Genomic DNA, 23,495 nt, shown 5'->3' with positions numbered 1-23,495 from the left:
GCGGCCCAACAATGCTACGGCAAACCGCTGTTTATTACCCTTATATCTTATCGTTAACACTTGTTTGAAAGTATTTCCCGATTTCACCTTTTCTCGATTTATTTATTTATTTTTCAGACATCAATATTATTCGTGTTTTCTTTTTTTTGATATAATTTTCAGAAATTCATATTCTGTATAAAATTTCCAATACACACATATCAAAAAATCATATGGTTGACAGCCAAAAAATGTTTAACTTTAATCGTTAATAACTAATTAACGCGATCCGATAAAATCTTTTTTCAAACGAGGTTTTTCTGTCCGCGATTTACTCTATACACCGTTCTCATCTCAGTTTTAGGAGAAAATCTATGTATCACTGTGTAAAGATTGGACTGGTTCCAGATAATTGTAGGATTTTAATCCCAGTCATGAAGATGACGATCAGTAGGATCTCTATATTGAAAATACGAACTTACAACATACAGATACAAGTTGTGAACATCTATACGAACAACAACATGATGATCAAGTGCTGTCGAACCCCCTACGTATGGCAATCTCGCCAAGTTCAATCTGTAAAATGTAAACCTGCAACTTCTCAGAGTATTCCTCTCGTTTGTATCCCTCATCCGCTCAGCTGGAGCATATTCTTTGATCTTGCACTGAGAGAAGTCAATAAACAACCTGCCCTGAGATACTAAACCTTTAAATAATTATTAAATAATTGAGGACTCACCTCAAAGGTACCGTGATAACGCTCTGCCTCGCGCCTATCTGTTTTGAATAACAGTCGACAATCAGTCATGAAGGCTGCCTCAGCAATCTGAGTATTCTGCTCCGGTATGAGAGTCATTAACTCTTCCTCAGATAGACGTCATCAATAATCTTTCACGATGACCTTAAAACGCCTCTTCATTTTATGGGCGACTTTCATGTTGGTTTTAACAATCTCGAGGGAGTCAGAAATAACTTTAATTGTCTCTTTGTCTTCGGCAACGACAACCGTTTTCGTCTCACGTACATTTCGAATTCCCAGGCTCGACCTCTTCTATCGAAGAACTACCTGCAATTAGTCCATTTTCTTGCTAGATTTCGCTGACACTCTTCCTTTAAATTAACAAAAAACCTCAGCCTGCTTTCCTGACAGACTGGTCCCCCGTTTCTTCTTCAATACCTGAGAATAAGGCTGAAGTTGAAACACCACAATTTGAACAGAAACCTTTTCCTTTATGAACACCTCACGCAGCTCTGGAGGTCTCTCAACCAACTTATACCCTTCCACGATGGCAGAAATAATTGATTTAAATTCTCTCATTTTGGGGATAACCTTTTCGCATACCTTAGCTGAACTGCTTCTGAGACTCTCTGAGAACTGCATAAGTGTTCCATATTTCTCACTAAATTCGCTAACAATCGGAGCAGGACTCCCCACATGCCCTATCGCTTTAGCAAAATCCTGCACGAAATCCTTAACCCGGGTAGAGATACCCGATACCCCTGCCCTTGGCTCATCAAGGGATCGTCCTGATGATCAGGAATCTTCAGACCGCTCTTCAGCTAATACTTCACCCGGAGCGCATTTTTCCCGGCTGAACTTACCTTCTTTCCCCCCTTTATCAGACATAGTCAATAATAATTGAATAAAAGCAAACAAAAATTATTAAATAAATCTAAAGTTGTTCAATGTCAATAACATGTCCAGTAAATCAGATGGCAATGTAAATAAAGGAAAGACCAATCAGACCAATGGAAGATGACCGCTTCCAATCACAAAGAACCAATGACCGTTGACAAATCACAATGGCCGTTAACAGTGTAAACAAAATCACAAGTGATTAATTAACAGATTTATTTGGATTATATTAAATTAAAACAAACAGCTAAAACACCTGTATTTTATCACAGAATACACCAAAACTAACAGAAAATCCATCCAGAAAGTTGACTTTAATAAATTAAACCGCGCAAATATCCTGAAGTTCAGATTGCCTAAAGACTGACTATTCAAGCATCAAAATTCGAAACAACTAATTACACATAAAATAATATCCCAAAATAATGACCAAAGAATTACACCCTTACTAACCAGCAAATAATAAAATTCACAATAAGTAATACTGAAACTCCACAAATATTTATTTTCGTTCGGAGTCGACTTAAAACACAATCTATTAATATGGCGTTGTGTATCTAACTAAAAAATTCATAGAAACGCTTTTCATTATATATATATTTATTTATAAAAAAATAATCTTATCATAAATTATTATAACCGTATTAGTAATTGAAATTATTCTTTTAAATCATAAAAGTTGGCTTTCATGTATTAACGTTTTAATAATCAAATTGTTTGGAAATAACTGATCTTTTGTCAGATAGTCAGATTGTTTTGATAGACAAGTTTCCAATCCTGAAATTTTAAATATTAGAACCACTGATCCTCTCAAAAAACTATATGACAAGATTTATTCGGACAGAAATCCGTATTAAAAATATATATATATCTGTTTGTAAAAGCGCCTAACGTAAAAAATGAATAAAAGTAAAGGGATTTGTAAAATTAAATTACTTTTTGTTGCATTAAGAAAAATCATTATTGCTATTAAAGAAACTATATACAGATAACATAAACGTTTAAATGATTTTTTTACAAAGAGTCTAAATTATGAAATTTTGTCCAGCAGCTATAAGGGCAGACAGAAATATTTTTCTCTTTAATTATAAAAAAGGTTCCTTTCGCATCTTTAGTCAAATTATATTATTTAAATGGTAAATCATTTATCTCAATGCCTTCTAAAAATATTATGGAAGAGTCTGTGTAACATAAATAAAGATTATTTTGTCGGCCACATCTGCTGCTGTTCTTAGATTTGTTTGTGAGAAATTTTACATCTTTTGCTTTATATTTAGAACTTATTTTATATTTATAGGTAGTTGAAATACCATCTTTAAAAGTTTTACTTAATCTATAATAGATGAATTTACATGAATTTAACGGTTGTCGTTAAGCTTAAATATCGGCATAGTTTTGTATAAAACTTTATGATTGAAGTCCGTTGAAATATAAGATGAAAATTTTTCTTTCTCGAATTTCATCCAACAAAATTCCTTACCGAAGAACACAAATAAAAAAAAATTATGTTAAATGTATCCGTTTATAATAATACACCAATATAGGAGATAGTGAATATTAATTAAATTAGTTTGAAGGTAATTCTATGCATTACCAAAAATACATATAGAGTACGAGTTTACCACTTTCAAATATATATAGAAGCAGAAAAATCTCATGAATAAACGAACCGTGATGAACAGAATAACGAAGAAAATTTTTATTGTGAGAATAGAATTTCCATTCTATTAAAAAACCAACTAAAATAGTTAAAAAGGTAAGAAGAGGGTAAAATTATTGTACCGTATCAAACAGTTTAAAGTATGAGCAAGGAGCGACAATGGAATTCACCAAAAATAAATCCTGTGTACTCAAAAGAAAAACAATAGTCAGAAAAAAAAAATTTTCTGACATAGTCACTGCAGTAAAATCACTCTCAAAATGGTCGAATATTATACATAGCGTATGACGATCTCGTGCAAAGTCACATGTAATGTATTTTCAAAATTCTTGATTACAATTCAGATTAAAGTGCAAATGTTGGGTGAATGTCTGCTATCAACAATTTAGATGAGGGTTTCTGCTATGCCATAATCACTGATTACCTAATTTATATTATGATTATAATTTAAATTAATTAACTATAAAAATAGAGATTATTTTAATTCTGAAAAACTATGTGCTTTCAGGGACCTATTTTTAGTTAATAATTAGTTAAAAAACAGCCATTCTAAAGAATAAGTTTATAAGAGAAACCCTTCAGATTTCCAGAATTTCTCTTAGAAAGAGATAAATTCTAATTTACAATAGAAAACCGATGAGAAACTGTTACTTAATTATTTTCAGAAAGATTCTTAAGTTTGAAAAAGTAAGTTTGAAAAATATCATTTAACGAATATAATATTAATAATCATTATTATTTTATACAACAGACAATTCATTTTGAAAAGAAAATTTTATATAGCTAATCATTTTATCTAGTAAATAATCACAATGAAAGATGGTTTATTGGACAGTTGACAACTGTATCTATAACTAAACACAATCAGATAGTAAGTGAAAGCAGTTTCGGTTTCGATGAGAAAAAACAAGTGTAGGTTACCGTCAGATACATTAGATACAAAACTTTGTACAAATTGTCTTTGTCCGTATACCAGCAAAAGATATATGAATTCTTTTCGACAGTCAAGTGTACAGTAGTACACATGTGTGACTTTATACAAAAAATTAAAATTGTAATAATACGTTAACAACGCTCGATAGGGTACATATAATTTACAATGGTATTATAAAAAAAATACAAACAAAAAATACATGAATATTTTATCGCAGGAAAACATAAAACAAAATCCGGTTCTTTGTCTCACCAAATTGTTCGCTAAAACTGTCAAATATCTGATCGGAAATAACTTCAATTCGTTGAAACGTTCAAACAGAATGAATTGGATTTTCAAGAATCATTTAACCGTAAATCTGTTTACAATAATGTGCTCGCTAATTGCTTGCAATAAGTGATTATACAGAATTTTAGCAACCAATAAAACAGCGATACAAATAAAGTATCTACAGAATCGATTTCGATACTTTTATTGATCTTAGTGTTGATAACAACACAACAGTTCAGTTAACTATTAACGTTAGAAAAACATTTTTAATAAATATTACTGTTTGCAATGTTAAAATGGTTGTTAAAATGTGTGAGAGATAGAACTTAAAGTTTCAATCAGTAGTAGTTACTCTGTGTATTACACAGAAAAAAGGCGGTGAAATTAAAAAAAAAAATTTTTTTAATTATTTAAAAATATACTACAAAATCGTAAAAAAAATCTAGCTTAAAACAACTTCAGCAAAATAATGATCAATCAGATAAAACATATCTCTTAAACAAATTTTATAGCTCATCTTTCCTTACCCGCTCTAAGATTACAAATTGTCAAGCTCCGCGTTAAGAAAAAATTGAAAGTTTCCGCGTTATAGCTGCAGTTACTCGAAATTTTCAAATCCACCATGTAATTATGAAAACAACATAGTAAACTTTTTATTTATAAGCTTTTATTTAACTTGCTTTAGTTATAATCAAATCTTGCAACTATATCTTTTGATCAACTGGAGAGGTTCAAGCAGACGTTTCCGCCTCCTCGCGTCGTTATTGAAAATGAAAATGAAGTTTAATTGCTGTAAAAATAAATGATGTGTTGTTTTAAATAAATTATAAAAACTGCGCCACGATTTTATTTAACTAAATATAGCCATTACTTTTAATTTTAAAATTTAATAATTATCACATTTATTTATTAGATATTTATATAATTTTATTTTTTACTTTTCAGTGCGTTTTTATATTTGTTAATATATTATATTTTTCAGTTTAAAATACTCAATTTGATTTAATTCTTATTTTTTTACTTTTTTGAGGGTTTTTCTAATTTCTTTCTTCTTTTTTATTAATGTTAATATTAATATTAGTTAAATAAAAAATAAAAAATAAAAATATTTTTCAGTTAATGAGAGTGCTACAAGAAACAGAAAAATGCTAATTGTTTAGATAAAGTAGTTTAAACCGAAATGATGCGTAATTTGTAGAAATTTGTAACGAAATGTATATTTGTTCAAGATATCAAGCTCAGGAATATATTTATGATTTGTGGATGTTTATTTTGACAATTTTCGAGGGCTAATAAAATTAAAATTCATTAAACTTCCTCTAATACCATATACATCTTCAGTAAAGGTAACTTTACTAGAGATTACCTTTGTAGGAATTTGAATACTAGATCGTAGATACCAGTGTTCTTCGATACCAGTGGTCGGGTTTCAATTAACTACAAATCTCAGGAATTTTGGACCTGAGACTGTACAAGACTACACTTCATTCATACATATCATCCTCTGAAGTAATACATTCCGATGGTGTTGGAGGCTAAACAGAAAGAAGAAAGTACCACATCGATATGGGGTTATATTTTTTTGCGGTAGAGATGTGCCCCTGTTGTGGTGTGTATTATGTAGGCAACTCTTGTACTTATATTGTATTTATACAACTTGTATAAGTAATTATATGAGTTATTTAGTTATGCAGGATCTGTAGTCGGGCACGGATTATTTGTTAAGTTATAGCTGCAACTCATTCGATGTAGATTGATTCTCTTACTTACTAGTACTGCACAAAACTTTAAATTGACTTTTTCTCCGATATAAATTTGCATTTTCTAAGCATGTAATATAATACGTGATTGGATACGAATAATAAACAAAAAACCGTTATTTGAATACTGCTACTTGATGTTAAGAGTTGAAAGATGAGAGCGTACATTCAAAATATAAAGAAACTGTTAAAAAGAATTCTTTCCACAAAGTTCAATAATAAAACATTGTAAACTACGGATAATTTCTACGGAAAAAAGACAACCTCTTATTGGTATTTAAATCGATTGTTTTATTGTCCGACCCACATGTTAGAGAACTGTATAAACTTAACCGCATAAAAATAATCAACGTAAACTTCAACATTGTATAAGGTAGATATAAGAACGGTAAATGGTTTGTATTATATACGTGTTTCAGACTGGTTACAGATCCCGCTGATATGATTGAGGTTTTTTTTTTGTCTTCAGTCATTTGACTGGTTTGATGCAGCTCTCCAAGATTCCCTATCTAGTGCTAGTCGTTTCATTTCAGTATACCCTCTACATCCTACATCCGTAACAATTTGTTTTACATATTCCAAACGTGGCCTGCCTACACAATTTTTTCCTTCTACCTGTCCTTCCAATATTAAAGCGACTATTCCAGGATGCCTTGGTATGTGGCCTATAAGTCTGTCTCTTCTTTTAACTATAATTTTCCAAATGCTTCTTTCTTCATCTATTTGCCGCAATGCCTCTTCATTTGTCACTTTTTCCACCCATCTGATTTTTAACATTCTTCTAGAGCACCACATTTCAAAAGCTTCTAATCTTTTCTTCTCAGATACTCCAATCGTCCAAGTTTCACTTCCATATAAAGCGACACTCCAAGCATACACTTTCAAAAATCTTTTCCTGAAATTTAAATTAATTTTTGATGTAAACAAATTATATTTCTTACTGAAGGCTCGTTTCGCTTGTGCTATTCGGAATTTTATATCGCTCCTACTTCGTCCATCTGTAGTAATTCTACTTCCCAAATAACAAAATTCTTCTACCTCAATAATCTTTTCTCTTCCTATTTTCACATTCAGTGGTCCATCTTTGTTATTTCTACTACATTTTATTACTTTTTTTTTGTTCTTGTTTATGCGATAGTTCTTGCATAGGACTTCATCTATGCCTTTCATTGTTTCTTCTAAATCCTTTTTACTCTCTGCTAGAATTACTATATCATCAGCAAATCGTAGCATCTTTACCTTTTCACCTTGTACTGTTACTTCGAATCTAAATTGTTCATTAACATCATTAACTGATAGTTCCATGTAAAGATTAAAAAGTAACGGAGATAGGGAACATCCTTGTCGGACTCCCTTTCTTATTACGGCTTCTATCTTATGTTCTTCAATTGTTACTGTTGCTGTTTGGTTCCTGTACATGTTAGCAATTGTTGTTCTATCTCTGTATTTGAACCCTATTTTTTTTAAAATGCTGAACATTTTATTCCAGTCTACGTTATCGAATGCCTTTTCTAGGTCTATAAACGCCAAGTATGTTGGTTTGTTTTTCTTTAATCTTCCTTCTACTATAAATCTGAGGCCTAAAATTGCTTCCCTTGTCCCTATACTTTTCCTGAAACCAAATTGGTCTTCTCCTAACACTTCTTCCACTCTCCTCTCAATTCTTCTGTATAGAATTCTAGTTAAGATTTTTGATGCATTACTAGTTAAACTAATTATTCTGTATTCTTCACATTTATCTGCCCCTGCTTTCTCTGGTATCATTACTATAATACTTTTTTTGAAGTCTGAGGGAAATTCCCCTTTTTCATAAATATTACACACCAGTTTGTATAATCTATCAATCGCTTCCTCACCTGCACTGCGCAGTAATTCTACAGGTATTCCGTCTATTCCAGGAGCCTTTCTGCCATGTAAATCTTTTAATGCTCTCTTAAATTCAGATCTCAGTATTGTTTCTCCCATTTCATCCTCCTCAACTTCCTCTTCTTCCTCTATAACACCATTTTCTAATTCATTTCCTCCGTATAACTCTTCAATATACTCCACCCATCTATCGACTTTACCTTTCGTATTATATATTGGTGTACCATCTTTGTTTAACACATTATTAGATTTTAATTTATGTACCCCAAAATTTTCCTTAACTTTCCTGTATGCTCCGTCTATTTTACCAATGTTCATTTCTCTTTCCACTTCTGAACACTATTCTTTAATCCACTCTTCTTTCGCCAGTTTGCACTTCCTGTTTATAGCATTTCTTAATTGCCGATAGTTCCTTTTACTTTCTTCATCACTATCATTATTATATTTTCTACGTTCATCCATCAGCTGCAATATATCGTCTGAAACCCAAGGTTTTCTACCAGTTCTCTTTATTCCGCCTAAGTTTGCTTCTGCTGATTTAACAATTTCCTTTTTAACATTCTCCCATTCTTCTTCTAAATTTTCTACCTTATCTTTTTTACTCAGACCTCTTGCGATGTCCTCCTCGAAAATCTTCTTTACCTTCTCTTCCTCAAGCTTCTCTAAATTCCACCGATTCATCTGACAACTTTTCTTCAGGTTTTTAAACCCCAATCTACATTTCATTATCACCAAATTATGGTCGCTATCAATGTCTGCTCCAGGGTAAGTTTTGCAGTCAACGAGTTGATTTCTAAATATTTGCTTAACCATGATATAATCTATCTGATACCTTGCAGTATCGCCTGGCTTTTTCCAAGTGTATATTCTTCTATTATGATTTTTAAATTGGGTGTTGGCAATTACTAAATTATACTTCGTGCAAAACTCTATAAGTCGGTCTCCTCTTTCATTCCTTCTGCTTATTTAAGAATTTCCTTTTTAACATTCTCCTATTCTTCTTCTACATTTTCTACCTTATCTTTTTTACTCAGACCTCTTGTGGTGTCCTCCTCAAAAATCTTCTTTACTTCCTCTTCCTCCTTTCCTCCTCTATGAATCATGAGACCTTGCCGTTGGTGAGGGGGCTTGAGTGCTCAGGGATACAGAGTAGCTGGACCGAAGTTGCAACCATATCGGAGAGGTATCTGTTGAGAGCCAAACAAAGGAATGATTCCTGAAAGAGGGCAGCAGCTCTTTCAGTAGTTGTTAGGGGCGTGAGTCACAATGACTTAAACGGCCATATCAATATCACTCAATCCTCTGAGTACTGCTCAGCTGAAAGCAATGGAAAACTACAGCTGCTTTTTTTCCAAGAAAATGTGGCTCTCTGCATTTTCATATAGCATTGATGGAGGCTCCTTCCTTGGTAAAATATTCCTGAGGTAAACTAGTACCCCGTTCGGATCTCCGGGTGGGGACTACTAAAGAAGGGGTCACCAGAAAACTAAAAAATAACATTCTACGAATCGGAGCGTGGAATGTTAGAAGTTTAAAAAGGTTGGTAGACTAGAAAATTTAAAAAGGGAAATGGATAGGATAAATGTGGATGTAGTAGTAATTAGTGAGGTTCGGTGGAAAGAGGAAGGCGACTTTTGGTCAGGTGATTAGGAGTAGGTTTCATAATGAACAAGAAGATAGGGAAGAGATATTTCAAAACGCATAGCGATAGAATCATTGTAATAAGGATAAAATCAAAACCTAAACCGACAACGATTATTAACGTCTATATGCCTACAAGCACCCATGATGATGATGAGGTAGAGTGTGTATACGAAGAGATTGATGAAGCAATTAAACACGTAAAAGGAGATGAAAATTTAATAATAGTTGGACATTGGAATGCAAGCATTGGAAAAGGCAAGGAAGGAAATATAGTGGGTGAATACGGGCTGGGCAAAAGGAATGAAAGATGGGACCGACTTATAGAGTCTTGCACGAAGTATAATTTAGTAATTGCCAGCACCCAAATTAAAAATCATAACAGAAGAATATACACTTGGAAAAAGACAGGCGATACTGCAAGGTATCAGATAGATTATATCATGGTTAAGCAAAGATTTAGAAATCGACTCGTTGACTGCAAAACTTACCCTGGAGCAGAAATTGATAGCGACCATAATTTGGTGATAATGAAATGTAGATTGGGGTTTAAAAACCTGAAGAAAATGTGTCAAATGAATCGGTGGAATTTAGAGAAGGTTGAGGAAGAGGAGATGATTGAGTTATCATTTTAGAATATGTGACAAACTTATCGGTAGATGAATCAAGTTTAGATAACGTGGAAATAAAGTTGATGATTCAAAGAAAAACGTTGTAAATGAGAGACGTCTCATATACGTTGTATATGAGAGGATAAGCATCACTTCAGAATTGCAATTGACGGGGATAATATGAAATATAACATTGTGTTTTTATCTCGTTTAAAAAATAGTAAAATTACTGCCATTACAAATAACTTATTTTCCATGAAGAACAATTAGATTGTAACGTTTTCCATTTATGACTTTCATTTAAGATACCCTAATGCTAGTGCTATTGCATGAGCCAACTTTTTTCATTCACAATTTCTAGACCAGTATGACAAACAACGGTAGAAACACTATTAACGTAATTTACAACTTTGATAATTATCAGTAATATCACCATATTACACGATAATCCTGCAGTAGTATCACCATATTACTGCAGGATTATCGACCATATTTATCTATCTTCAAAGGTCGATTTAATTTTAGCAACCGTTGTACTTGATGGTTTGATCAAATCACTACAATTCAGGTATAACTTTACGGCGTATTGACATAATATACTTCGGATGGTTAACTTACTTATCCACGGCGGAGTATAGTCCAATCATTAGAAACATAAAAAAAGTTTTAAAGTATTTTTAATAAGCCATTTACTAGAATAGGTTAACATTTAAATTTTCAATGTTAGGTCGCAGAGTAGGTATTTGACGATACTTAAATACTCATTATTTGCAATAATTCGTTGAATATTTCCGTTTTAAAATTACAGCCATACATAGTTTAAAAACAACTATAATTATTGAGATTTAAACATTTTCTATTGGAATAAGTCTGTAGTTTATCATTACTCGACCCTAAAAGAATCATTAGAGATTTCTAAAGTAATCGTAATTAATAGTACATTAACTTAAAAATAAAATCAGGAAAATTAAATTAATCTTTCTACAACATCAACTGATATCAAATAGCCTAACCCAAAAATATATTTACCATTCGATGGTTTGAACTAAACTGATATTTTTGGAAATATTAAATTAAAGATTTTTTCTTAATTTTTTTTACACATATTATAAAATAAAATAAAGGTACTTATTTTAGGATCAAGTTGTTAATTTGTTTCATTATTATAGGGTATATATATTTTAGCCCTCGGAAACACCGTTAGGTATTTCTTCAGAGGATGAGACGAAATGACAATTTTCTAGCGTGTAAAAATGCTATGCATGACCGGGATTTGAACCCGGACCTCCGGATGAAAGGCACCAGACAACCATGAAGTCCGGCAGCTAATATATAGCCTTAATTAAAACATCTGAATTAATATATTTATTTACTTTACTTACTTGCTTTTATGTTTTTGTAGGATTTCATATTTTTTAAACTATTATTCAAGTTACGAACCGAATGAAAATCTAAGACTATTCATATTTAGAAATAATGAAGGAAAAATATTATTAAATTTTCTGTTAGATTCTTTCCTTTGGATTTTGAATGTGGATTTGATACGAGAAAACAAAATAATTAAAACTAAAATTTACTCTGAAATGTTTTTTGTATTAAAAAAATCCATTATCAACAAATCAAAATTCGTTTAAGAAATAAATAAATAATTGCAAATCATTCAGTGTATTACGATAATTTTTGTATATTTAAATTAATATCTCCATAAAACAATGTTAATAACTTATTTTTCAGTTTAAAAGTATTTTAAATATTTTTAAACGTGATTTAATATTTGAAATTCTTTTTTTTTAATAATACTAAATATTTTATAACATTTCGTTATTGAAAAGGTAAGCATGGTATTCTAAGACTTACCCAGTTTTTACAAAATTTGCGAAGTATGTAAGAAGAATCTCTGAAATGGTAATATCTTGCCGCGTGTAATTACTAGGGAAGAATGGCATTCCACCGACTAATGGATGGCCCAATATATATGGTAAGTCATCTCCACGTACACTGCCGAGTCTCTGTAACAAAAAGTTAAACGTGACGGTAATAACACCGTAGTCTATGGAAATTAACATCTTAACATAGGGAGTGGTAAATATTAAGATAAAATCATGTAAATTTTATTGATAATTCATTTCATGTAAAACAATTTTATATTAGTATTTTCAGATAATAATGCAATAAAATGTATTGTGAAGTAAGAACAGTGGAGATTTTACTGAAAACCCTTTTAAATAGTATTATTAAATTTGTCTCTTTCAATTATAATCATAACTCATTATACATACATGTAACATATTGTTTCCTACAAAAATAATTGAATGTTGATGTACTTCAAAACTTATATTTTGATCTCATACTAGTCAATCAGTGATATCATACATACAATGTATATGTATGATAATTATACTACTGGAAAACATAGGAGATTTAGATATGCAGAGTGATTCCAACATGCACGACACTCTCCGGAGATGATTCTATAGCCAAAAATAAGAAAAAAGTTATATATTTTCATAGGTTATTTATATGTTTATAAAGTAATGAAAATTTTCTTTATCAGAAGTGGTCATAGAGATAGTATGATAACCGAGTACAAACTTAGAAGTAAAAGGAATGTATATGTCCCCAGAGCAAATAAAACGACTTATATTAAGTTATTTTCAAGTACTGCTCCTAGATTGTATAACATACATCCTAATCATATAAAGACCAGTAGAGGAACCTAAACATTTTCTTATAGCTACTAAGACGATGGCTAATTAATATTGATGACGCTGAAAGTATGTTCCATGTAATTACATGATTTATGATTACATATATAATTAATTATAATGCTTTATACTATTGGTCTTAACATAGTAATAGAATTTTTATATATATATAACTTAATGGGTAGCACTGGTTGAAAGGTTTATTAGTATACATAAATATTTGACGACGATTGATCTTCTCTATACTTAACTGCAGAAAAGATAAGTTTCCACCATAGTAAATCATGAATTGAACCAAAACTAATTCTCCTATGTAAGATAAAACTGCTTCCTTTTTGTCCCCTTACTCTAACTAAAAAGATTAATATAAAAGGGATGTTGCCACAAAACGGCCAAGACCCTTGTGGACACCTAATCTTTCATCTTTTACAAAACCCACTTCCGATTATAAATCATATAAATTAAGTATAATTAAGTTAAGTAATGAATATTAAATTGCATTATAAAACTATGTTAGTATTGGTTCTAGACTATGAATACATAACCTTAGAGTACAATTATAATTAATATTAGGATTTCTCCATTAATTATTAATTTTGTAAAAGTGAAACAAATAAAATAATTTGAATTTGAGGTTAGAAAAAGGTTCGATACCGAGTTTCGGCTCGCGAAACATTTAGCCCTGTTTTCTGCTCTCTCTGTGAAATTAAACCACCATACTAAAAATTCTTGGGGTACAAATGGAGGGGTAAATTTAATGCTTAATTATATTTTTTGATCTAAGAAATTTAATAAAAATGGGTCCCAGACCCCTATTTCTCCAACATTTTAAGAAAACTGGGTAAAACCCAATAAGCTTTGTCGGAAAACACACTTTTTTAAATTTAGAATTAAATACCTTTGTTAATTTATATAATTTAATTAATATATATATTAATTGATTAAATTATATTTATATTGCTTTGCTGAAGAAGCAATATTAAATACGGTACAATTACTTCCCACCTCAAGCACCAGAAGGCTGTCACATCGGTTTCATGTTTTGCAATCAAGTATGTGGCGAATATTACGAAAGCAATAATTATATCCATTCCATTAAACACGTTTACTGGAGTTATTACCACCTGATTTGGAAAAAAAAATGGATGAAATTCTGTCAAGAAATCAGAAATTGTGAACATCATTCCGATCTTCTAAGTAATATTCAAATTAGTGATGAACCTTGTTTTACAAAAAATGGCATTGTAAATTACCTAAAACACCTACATTTCGGCAGAAGAGAATCACCGTTAAACTGCTGCAAGTCATTTCTAAAGTAATTTTCGTTTAAGTTGTGGCGTGGTCTCCTTATACTAATCTTATAGGTCTTTTTTTCTTACCAAAAGGCTCAATGGAGAGAGGTAGTTGAATTTTTGCAAACAAATCTGATGAAAGTGTGGTTTGTTAATGATGACGCATCTGCACACTACTATCGTTGTGTGATGAATAGTTTAAATAGCACATCTGGTAAGCAATGGATTGATTGAAACAGACCAGTAAAATGACCACCTCGATCTCTCGTTCTCAAGCCAACGGATTTTTCCTTTGAGGTTTTGATGAAGTTATTAGTCCATTACGCTAGTATTGGCACATAATAAAAATTGAGACTTCGTATAATAAAAGCTGGACGTACTATTAGGAATAATAATTATCCTATTAAGATACCCGACCAGCATGGATTCTCCTAGCTGAACTATGCCTTGAACAGAATGGCGGTTACATTGAGAAACTGGTTTGAAGAATTGTTTGCAGATTTATCAAGGAACCATTTTAGTATTTTAATAATTTTAGAAAAAAAAAATGATTTTTATTCTATTTTTTATTCATTTTTCCTGTTCCTGTTGTTGATGAGTTTTCTATTTGTTTTTATTTATATTATCATGCTTAAAATCGTATCAGTTTCTGATCCAGTTTGACTGATTTTTATTTAATTAAAGTTGAACTTTTCAAATTTGTGTTTAATTTAAATTCATATACTTCTATTTTCTTAGAATTAAATTCTATACAAATTTAACTAGAAATTTTTATTTGTTTATTGGGAAATTCGCAAATTTATTTTATTCGAAACCTAAATTACTGTATTTTCCCACAAAAAATTTTCATTTTTACGTATTTAAAAAAAAATCTAAGTAAGCTGTCTGGGACCACTTTTATTCAATTTCCTATATCGAACCCAATAAGGAAATCCCAAATTTATCCCTCGATTTGTGCCTCAAGAATTTTAGTACCGTTTAATTTTACAGAGGCTGCAAAGAGCAGGGCTAGATTTTTTTCGACCGAAAGTCGCTAACAAACCGTTTTCTGACCTATGTTAATACGAATCTTTTTTTATATTTTTGGCTATAGAATCATGTCCCGAGAGATTGCCGTGCAATTTTTAATCACTTTTTACATACATATTTATCTGCTTGATTTATTTATCTGTATTTTTATAACAAGAAAAGGTATTGAGTTCCAAATGTTTTATTTTAACCGGTTTTATTTTAACCGGTAATGATAAGGTAAGTTAAAAGAGAATCATTTATTAGGGAAGTAAAAAACTAACTTTTTCAGTCAGATGGTGTGACTACACGTTTAACTGAAGAGTTTAAGTGAAGGTAATATCAGAAAAGCGATTAAAACCATTCCTAAAAACCAGCCGATTACATATAAATTGGTACAGGCATTGTTCAAAATTTATATTTTTGGTTTTGTAAAAATGTATAAAATTTGTACTCATTTCGAAATTATTTCACTTTTGTTGCAACACACCAAGAAATAATTAATTTACCATCAGAAAAATTATTTTGTAAAATAATTCTACTAGTTGCATCAACTGCATTCTGCAAATTACCGCGGGTGAATGATAAATTATTTCATTCTTCAGTTAATTAAGGTAGCCTAAAATTAATTATTAAAATTATAATCTTTCAAGATGATTGTCATACACTAATATTAACAAGGTTTTATTTTCCATATATAACTTTAATAAAATATTTCATGTGATTAAAGAGATAAAAAGTAATTGTGTGGCTAAAGGCAGAAAATAATATTAAAGAAAGTTGTGAATAAAGAGAATGGTTTCTTGTTTTTATTTCATCAAAGAAAAAAATTAATGAACCTTAACCGACAGTGTAAAGCTTTAAATGACGTGAGATAAGAGTACAATTTTGTAAGTATTAAAATCGATCGTTATAATAATGTGTTATAAAATATTCTCTAGAAAATACTTGTAAATATCTAAAGAAATACTTACAGATAAGTAAAGAAAGAAAAATAATATTTGAAAGTTATAAAAATAATGACTGTATTTTTGAAAAAAAAAAGGTTTAAAAGAAATATGAAATAAATATTAAAGGATTAATACAAAATTATAAGCTCCTTTTCATTTTTTCTTAAAGAAAGGAAACATTTTTAAATGGAACAAATTTGTTATATAAAGAGAAAAAAAAAACGTTATTTATTACTAATTATTGTTTCGCTCCATTCAACCAGATATGCTCTACGAAATTTTAAAAGTTTTTTTCTTAATTACTGTTTGGTTTTCTTTTTCCTACAAATTCTATACTTCTACTGAAATTCGTTGAGTAAGAAAAAAAATAAAAAGAAAGTATCCATCAACTTTATTTTAAAAACGAAGTTATACCACTTTTTTAAAGAAATGCTTAATTAATTCTTTTCTCATCAAAGTAATCAATTTTCCAATGAAATTATTAGTTTAAATGAATGTAGTTGTAGTCCTTAGAAACAGCAGTTTACGAATAATTAGTTAATTTCGTAGGGCTAAAATTTAAGTATATCGTACACAGTCTTGTTATTCATTTAAAATTCTAATTTTGATATTAAAATAAATTACGCTGAAATAAAAAAAATTTCATTAGTTATTTATTTTTTTTATTCATGGTAAACTAACTATAATGATATAAATAATTAAAACTTAGCAAGATATGTAGATGCAGAAGACATAGAATTACATGATACAATAGATTCTGCCTTTCAGTTGTTATAAGTTTATGCTTATTACATTATAGAATATTAAATATTGGTTTGTTTTAACCAACAATAAACATTTAAATTATGAAATATACCATTTTATCTTAATTGCACGAAACCTTTAGAAAAACTCATAATTTAAAAAAAAGTACTTATTCTAAAAAGTAGTCTTATTCTAGATATTTTTAACCTCCTTCATCAGAAATGTATAACCTAGGAATAGAAAGGTATTATCCCTCTTACTATGTATCTCTCGGCCTTATACTTTACCGTTGGTACTGGTTTAAATCCTGCTCTACTTAGTCTATCTCCATTCTATCCATTATAGTGATGGAATAACTCCCTCTCTGAATCATTTAGCGCTGTTTGTGGAGGATAAGACCAAGATGTGATCGGAAATTGTTGCTGTTACCATAATCAAATGAAAGGAAGGTAATGTTATCTCAGTTTACGATTATTTTTTCTATTAAAACTATTTCTATAAGTACTATTCATATGTTATGTAGTGTTGTGAAGATGCTTTTAAACAGTAATACTGCATAATGTTTCCTATAGTGCATACGATAAAATTTATTGGGCAAATTTTTCGAGTTACTGTTCTGCCAATAAAAGTATATGAAATTAATTAACTCTTAGTGTAAAACATGAAGAATAACAAATCTGTATCGTTCATAATTGAATTATGCCCAGAAAAGAGAATAGAAAACTAATTTTTGTTAAATATTATATTTAGAAAATTATATATTACGCAATTTTCTAATTAACTTTAAAATTTTCTAGATTAAATATCACAATTTTTAAAAACCCTCCCAAATGCTGCAGTTTTTTCAATAAAACTCATTCTGATACTTGAGTTTTTAACCTTAAATTTGGTATTTAAATTATTAATAAACAAAACTGATTTTGCGTTTAAATTTTTACAACAAATTTTAAATAATGGAACAAATTATTGGAAAAAAATTGAGACGAAAATATATAATAGAATGTAAAATAGCTGGCTCCCATTCACTGTTATATGAATCGTTTTGTACTGGAAAGTTGGCAAGGATAAGGAATGCTGTTATTTCCCGCTCGATAGATATTTGTGTGACGTTGTAAAAAATATTGTACTTTATTCGCTGTGTTTGAGAAATGGTTGTTGAAAGAGTCACCCCTGACACCAGCACGTAGTAAAATTTTTAGTTGTTATTCATCGCTTAATTAATGAATTTTTTTTTTCAAGTAAGGTTTGGTATATTTTGTAATACAATACCTATATATTTGTTGGTGTTAATACCCATAGCAGTGTCCACCATGTTATGTACTTCGTTAGTTGGTCTTTCGGTCATTAGTTCTTTGTTAGTTACTCATGTTGTGTTGTAGGATTGCATGTTAAATATTTTAATTACTTTTCAATTTAAGCCTCTCCGATATATCTAGATTTATATTAAAAAAATGTATGAATTATAATTTTCTGTGCAATAGCGTGTTGAAATGAACCAGATCAGTACTGAGGTTGAATACCAGTATTGAATTTAAAACGTATTAAATAATAATTTTTATTAATAATATATATAATTAATAAAATTGTTATATTTTTATTATCCGCTTTAAAAAACAATCTATAAATTGGAAATATTTAAAAAAGTAGCAGAATAGAGCGAATGATCGATCAGAATAATAATAAGAGAAGTTAGAAACAGAGCAATATCAATGTTGGCGAAAAATAATATTTAGTATAATATAGTATTTAGTACAATTACAGTAATTATCCATATTGTAAATAAATTTTTCAGTAGAGGCCAGGAAACCCTGACCATCAGGGGTTTTCCGTTAATACTTCCGTGCAGAAACTCAATTCTTAGGGCACGCAATTGAACTGTACAACCAGCCATTGATTCATCTGGGGAAAAATTGACAGAGTTTATGGCATCAAGTGATCTGTTCTGTTAGTCTCCTCCTTATAGATAACGTCAAAATGTACACTGTGTTAGCAAACTGAAGTTTGAACTTATGTAGGTAATATCCTATTAGACTAAACACTAAAAACTCTATTTCGGTTTCTAGTGATTGCCTTCATCTCTCAGGAGAAAAGAAAGGCTATACATTCAAACCTGGTTTAAGTATGCTACAACAGGACCTTGTCTCAACTTGAGTTCTTGAAGATAGACTGTGCAGCGCCTTCACAGGCCCTAAAAATGGTCAAACAATTATAAAAGCAGATATTTCTAAGTTTGGCTAAACCTCTGTATAAATTACTCATCGGAAGAACTATTTAAATTACACGTTAACACGGCTGGAGCTGGCTGACGGTTACTACCAGATTACGCCTGAAATGACCTAGTCCGCGATTATTTCGCTCCCACATTAATTCGTTGTCTTTTGTGTAACATGAAAGTTGCTAACACTGAATATACAAAGTTTAAATCAAATTTTTTTCATACGGGCAAAATAATTGCTTGTTCAATTCTATTTGAGGCTTCTAATACCGGTAACTGTAGAGTAGTAAATCTTGTTCTGCGGCTTACGTTAACATATAAAGTGAAATACCTTTTCCCGTCCAAATGAACAGCGTTAGGTTTGGGACTAATGGGAGATTCTGATCGCTCTTAACAGTAGACATGTGACTGCGGTATTCTAAGAAAGACGTAACTAGAAGTAAATGATTTAGTAGATCCCTTTACGATTGTCTATATCACCTGTCTGTTGTTCGTTTACCGTACTGTCGTTAGACTCGAGAAATCCATAAATGCCTTACTTTTAACCAGAAAAAAATTCATATCAAGTACCTTACTTAAGTTCAAATCTCATATTTAATAACATAAATTTTTTTTTTTACAGTTGAATAAAACAATACAAAAAAGCAAATTCATTGAGAAATAACTTAACATTTTTGACATGATTTATGAAAAAATAGATAATGGAATTTTCGTTGTCATATATTTTAATAGATTTTCTACTATTCCCTTGAAAAAGTAAATGTTATAAAAGTAGTTTATAAAAGTATACAAATTTAAGTTTTACAACAGCCTTCACTCCATAAGATTGTAGTATATACCAGTAAAAATAAAATATATTTTATTACAAGTATATTTTAATCTGACCTAATCCAAACATATAAATTTTCATTGCAGTAGTATTTGTTGGTTTCAGTCGAAGAAAAAACATGCTGTACTAGCTTATTTTATTATTAATTGGTTGTATTTTAAATAGAATTATTTTTTAGTTATATTTTTTTTTTGATTTATCAGTTTTCCAATTAAAACGTGTCAAATTAATTTCCGACTGTATTAGTAAAAACGTACGTGAGAACTGCAACATTTTTTCCTTATTTTCCAGAAGATTCGCAATAGTAGAAACAAAACCTATTATACCTTTATGAACTAAATAATGAGTTAAAACATAATTCTCTTTTTTTTTTCATTACCATCATTCTAGTCAACTACATCTAGTTAATGAGGAAGAGGCTCTTACATTTATGTTTATTATAAATACATATTTACCATCATTAGAGATATTTTTATTTGAAACGGAACAAATTTAAGAATTTTTTATTATATAACATTCAAATACCAATTCTGTTTGCGCGTAATGAAACTTTTTTTTTATAACAGGGCATTTTTTTAGTTATCCACATTCCATTGAAATAGCACAGTTCGTTGATGAACTGGGAAAATCCGGTTAGATCTGCGTACAGCTACATCCGGTTAGATATTTATATTTTACGACTGTACAAACATATTATAATAAAGTTATGTTAATAAGTAGAGTAATGCATCAAAGAAATTTTAGTGTTAGGGCGAGTTATGAATGACGGCATTAATAATCACTTTGTTTTAATATGTGAATGAAAATTATCGTTACAAACAACGAGACAATAAGGTTATTTATGCTCACAATAGGTTATGAAGTATTTTAGATTGATCGATGTTGTCCAGTTTTAAACCACCATATTTGTTACAGGATTTTTTTTAATAAATTAGACCCATTGACCAGGTAGAATCCTATTATTGATATAGAATACAATTTACACTCAAATCACCACAAAATAATTATATATTGATTTGAACTTGATTAAAAAGCATCATGAAACACAAATAACTACCGATAATTACAATACATCTCATAAACGGCTCAACCGAACTATAAGGGTGAGTGAGCAAAAAAATAATAAAATAAATGTATTTTTAATCTGGAAAAATTTAAGTATTTGATTATGCTTTTAATTGAATAAATAATAAAATAATAAATAATAGAAAAGTGTAACCAATAACAAAAGGGTTTTCGTAAAAATAATTAACCTTCCTTGTTAAATTACGTAGTTGAAATAAACTCCATTATCTAAATGTAGATTGTAAATCTAATTTTAAAAAAACAGTAACCGCAAATAATGGCATAGTAAAGTCTTTAATATCAAGGCCTTAGCTTTTTCTTGTATTTTTGTATTATATCGTAGACGTTTATACTGTATATACGGAAGAAGAATTCTTTACATTTGTATCTTTGTATAAGTTTTCATTACATCTTCGACCGCAATATATATTTTTCATTAAAAATGAAAAGAACGTTACATCGCTCTATGTAATCAAACAGGCATAGATTAATACATAAAAATACAAATTTATGCTGTAAAATATAATTTTACCATCTTTCAGTAGTCCTCACAGATAAAGATCATTTTTAATAAGTATAATAACTAGCATTGACCGTTCAAATACTACTGATTAAATTTTTTTAAGAATTTATTATTAGTGAAATATTATAAGAGAATAAATAATGGGTCTAAAATATTTATTCATCCCATTTTCTTCATAGCAATAAAAATTTACTGGCTTGTACAGGAAATATTGGTATACCTCTTCTCTAGTCTTTTTATATATTCCTTTTTTAACGGCAATTTATGGAAAGCCATTAATCAAATGTCAAAAAAAAAGTTTGTTAGCTTTTAATACGATTTATTTCCATTGAAAAAAACATATTCGGTAAGATACTCTATCTCAATATTTTATTTCTGTAAAAAAAAATTAGGAATGCATAATTAATTATAAATTAAATATTTTATTTAAATAATATTCATGTGTTTTAAAGTGAATTAAAATATACATATTTATGAATAATTTTTTTAAATATTTTTATGTTTTCTATATTCAGTCTGCAAAGAAAATCTGAAAAGAGACACAGTGAGTTTCTTTATATGTTTTTTATGAAAGCAAATTTTATCAAATTATAAAAATCTATTAATTTTCAACAGTTTTTTATAATACATCCGAAAGTGAGAAAATAATTTAAAAATTTGGTAACTTTATTGGAGAGTAATCATGTATATCTAGAAAGTGCACTGGATTTTAACTTTTATCTATTACTAATAACATTACTTTCTAGAAATAATTTGAAATAAACTTTCAAACTTTACCTTTTGGAATATTATTTCTTTATCATCTAGTTTCAATTAAAACATGCAATGAAAAGTAATTTCATTATTATTTTAAGCTTCTAACTTTATGTATGTTTGTGATAACTATAATATTTTATAAAGATTTAAATTAAATAAATAAGTTACTCATATCAGCTACATAACAGCAGTAACTTTAACCAAAATGTACATAAATTTAGCCTAACGTTAACTTAAATAGACGAAGTGTAACAAATATTAATCAACTGAAAAGTTTTGTAACGGTATAGTTTGATTTTAATCCTAACTTTTTTTTTTTGTCTTCAGTCATTTGACTGGTTTGATGCAGCTCTCCAAGATTCCCTATCTAGTGCTAGTCGTTTCATTTCAGTATACCCTCTCCATCCTACATCCCTAACAATTTATTTTACATATTCCAAACGAGGCCTGCCTACACAATTTTTTCCTTCTACCTGTCCTTCCAATATTAAAGGGACTATTCCAGGATGCCTTAGTATGTGGCCTATAAGTCTGTCTCTTCTTTTAACTATATTTTTCCAAATGCTTCTTTGTTCATCTATTTGTCGCAATACCTCTTCATTTGTCACTTTAACCACCCATCTGAATTTTAACATTCTCCTATAGCTCCACATTTCAAAAGCTTCTAATCTTTTCTTCTCAGATACTCCGATTGTCCAAGTTTCACTTCCATATAAATTAATCCTAACAAATTGTAAAACTATTAATGAAGGGTTAAAACTGACTGATTTAAACAATTTTTTGCCGATTTTGTTTGTAAATATTTCATTTTGTTTAATATTACAGTGTAAAATATTTGATCTGTTCAAGATTATTTAATTTTTAATTTCGGTTATGTAATCATTTTATAAAGCCAAATAGGATTATCAGGATTTGTGTACCCTGAACTGGGTTTAACCTTATAATTTCATTAATAGGATATTTTGCAAATTTTGAAATTCTGTAGCTTTATTTTCCGTATAGTTTATTTTTATTTTTTTTTTTAATATACATCTCTAAATTATTAATT

At 29.6% G+C, this 23,495-nt stretch overlaps 1 protein-coding gene and 1 long non-coding RNA gene across 2 annotated transcripts in view; one reads left to right on the top strand and one right to left on the bottom strand.

The window, feature by feature from the left end:
• LOC142320255 (uncharacterized) overlaps positions 1-23,495 on the top strand; it is a 521,142-nt gene that overhangs the window by 247,126 nt on the left and 250,521 nt on the right. The gene's annotated exons all lie outside the window — the stretch shown is intronic.
• Positions 1-23,495, bottom strand: part of LOC142320254 (neuroligin-1-like) — a 289,299-nt gene that overhangs the window by 51,262 nt on the left and 214,542 nt on the right. The window contains exon 7 of the mRNA XM_075357956.1: positions 12,218-12,369. Coding sequence (XP_075214071.1) covers positions 12,218-12,369 — 152 coding nt within the window. The remainder of the gene's footprint in view (positions 1-12,217; positions 12,370-23,495) is intronic.

The sequence above is a fragment of the Lycorma delicatula genome, chromosome 2 (genome assembly GCF_047948215.1).
Source record: "Lycorma delicatula isolate Av1 chromosome 2, ASM4794821v1, whole genome shotgun sequence".
In the NCBI taxonomy this organism is placed as follows: domain Eukaryota; kingdom Metazoa; phylum Arthropoda; class Insecta; order Hemiptera; family Fulgoridae; genus Lycorma; species Lycorma delicatula.
The sequence above is the reverse complement of the archived record's forward strand: the minus strand, read 5'-3'. Positions and strand labels throughout refer to the sequence as shown.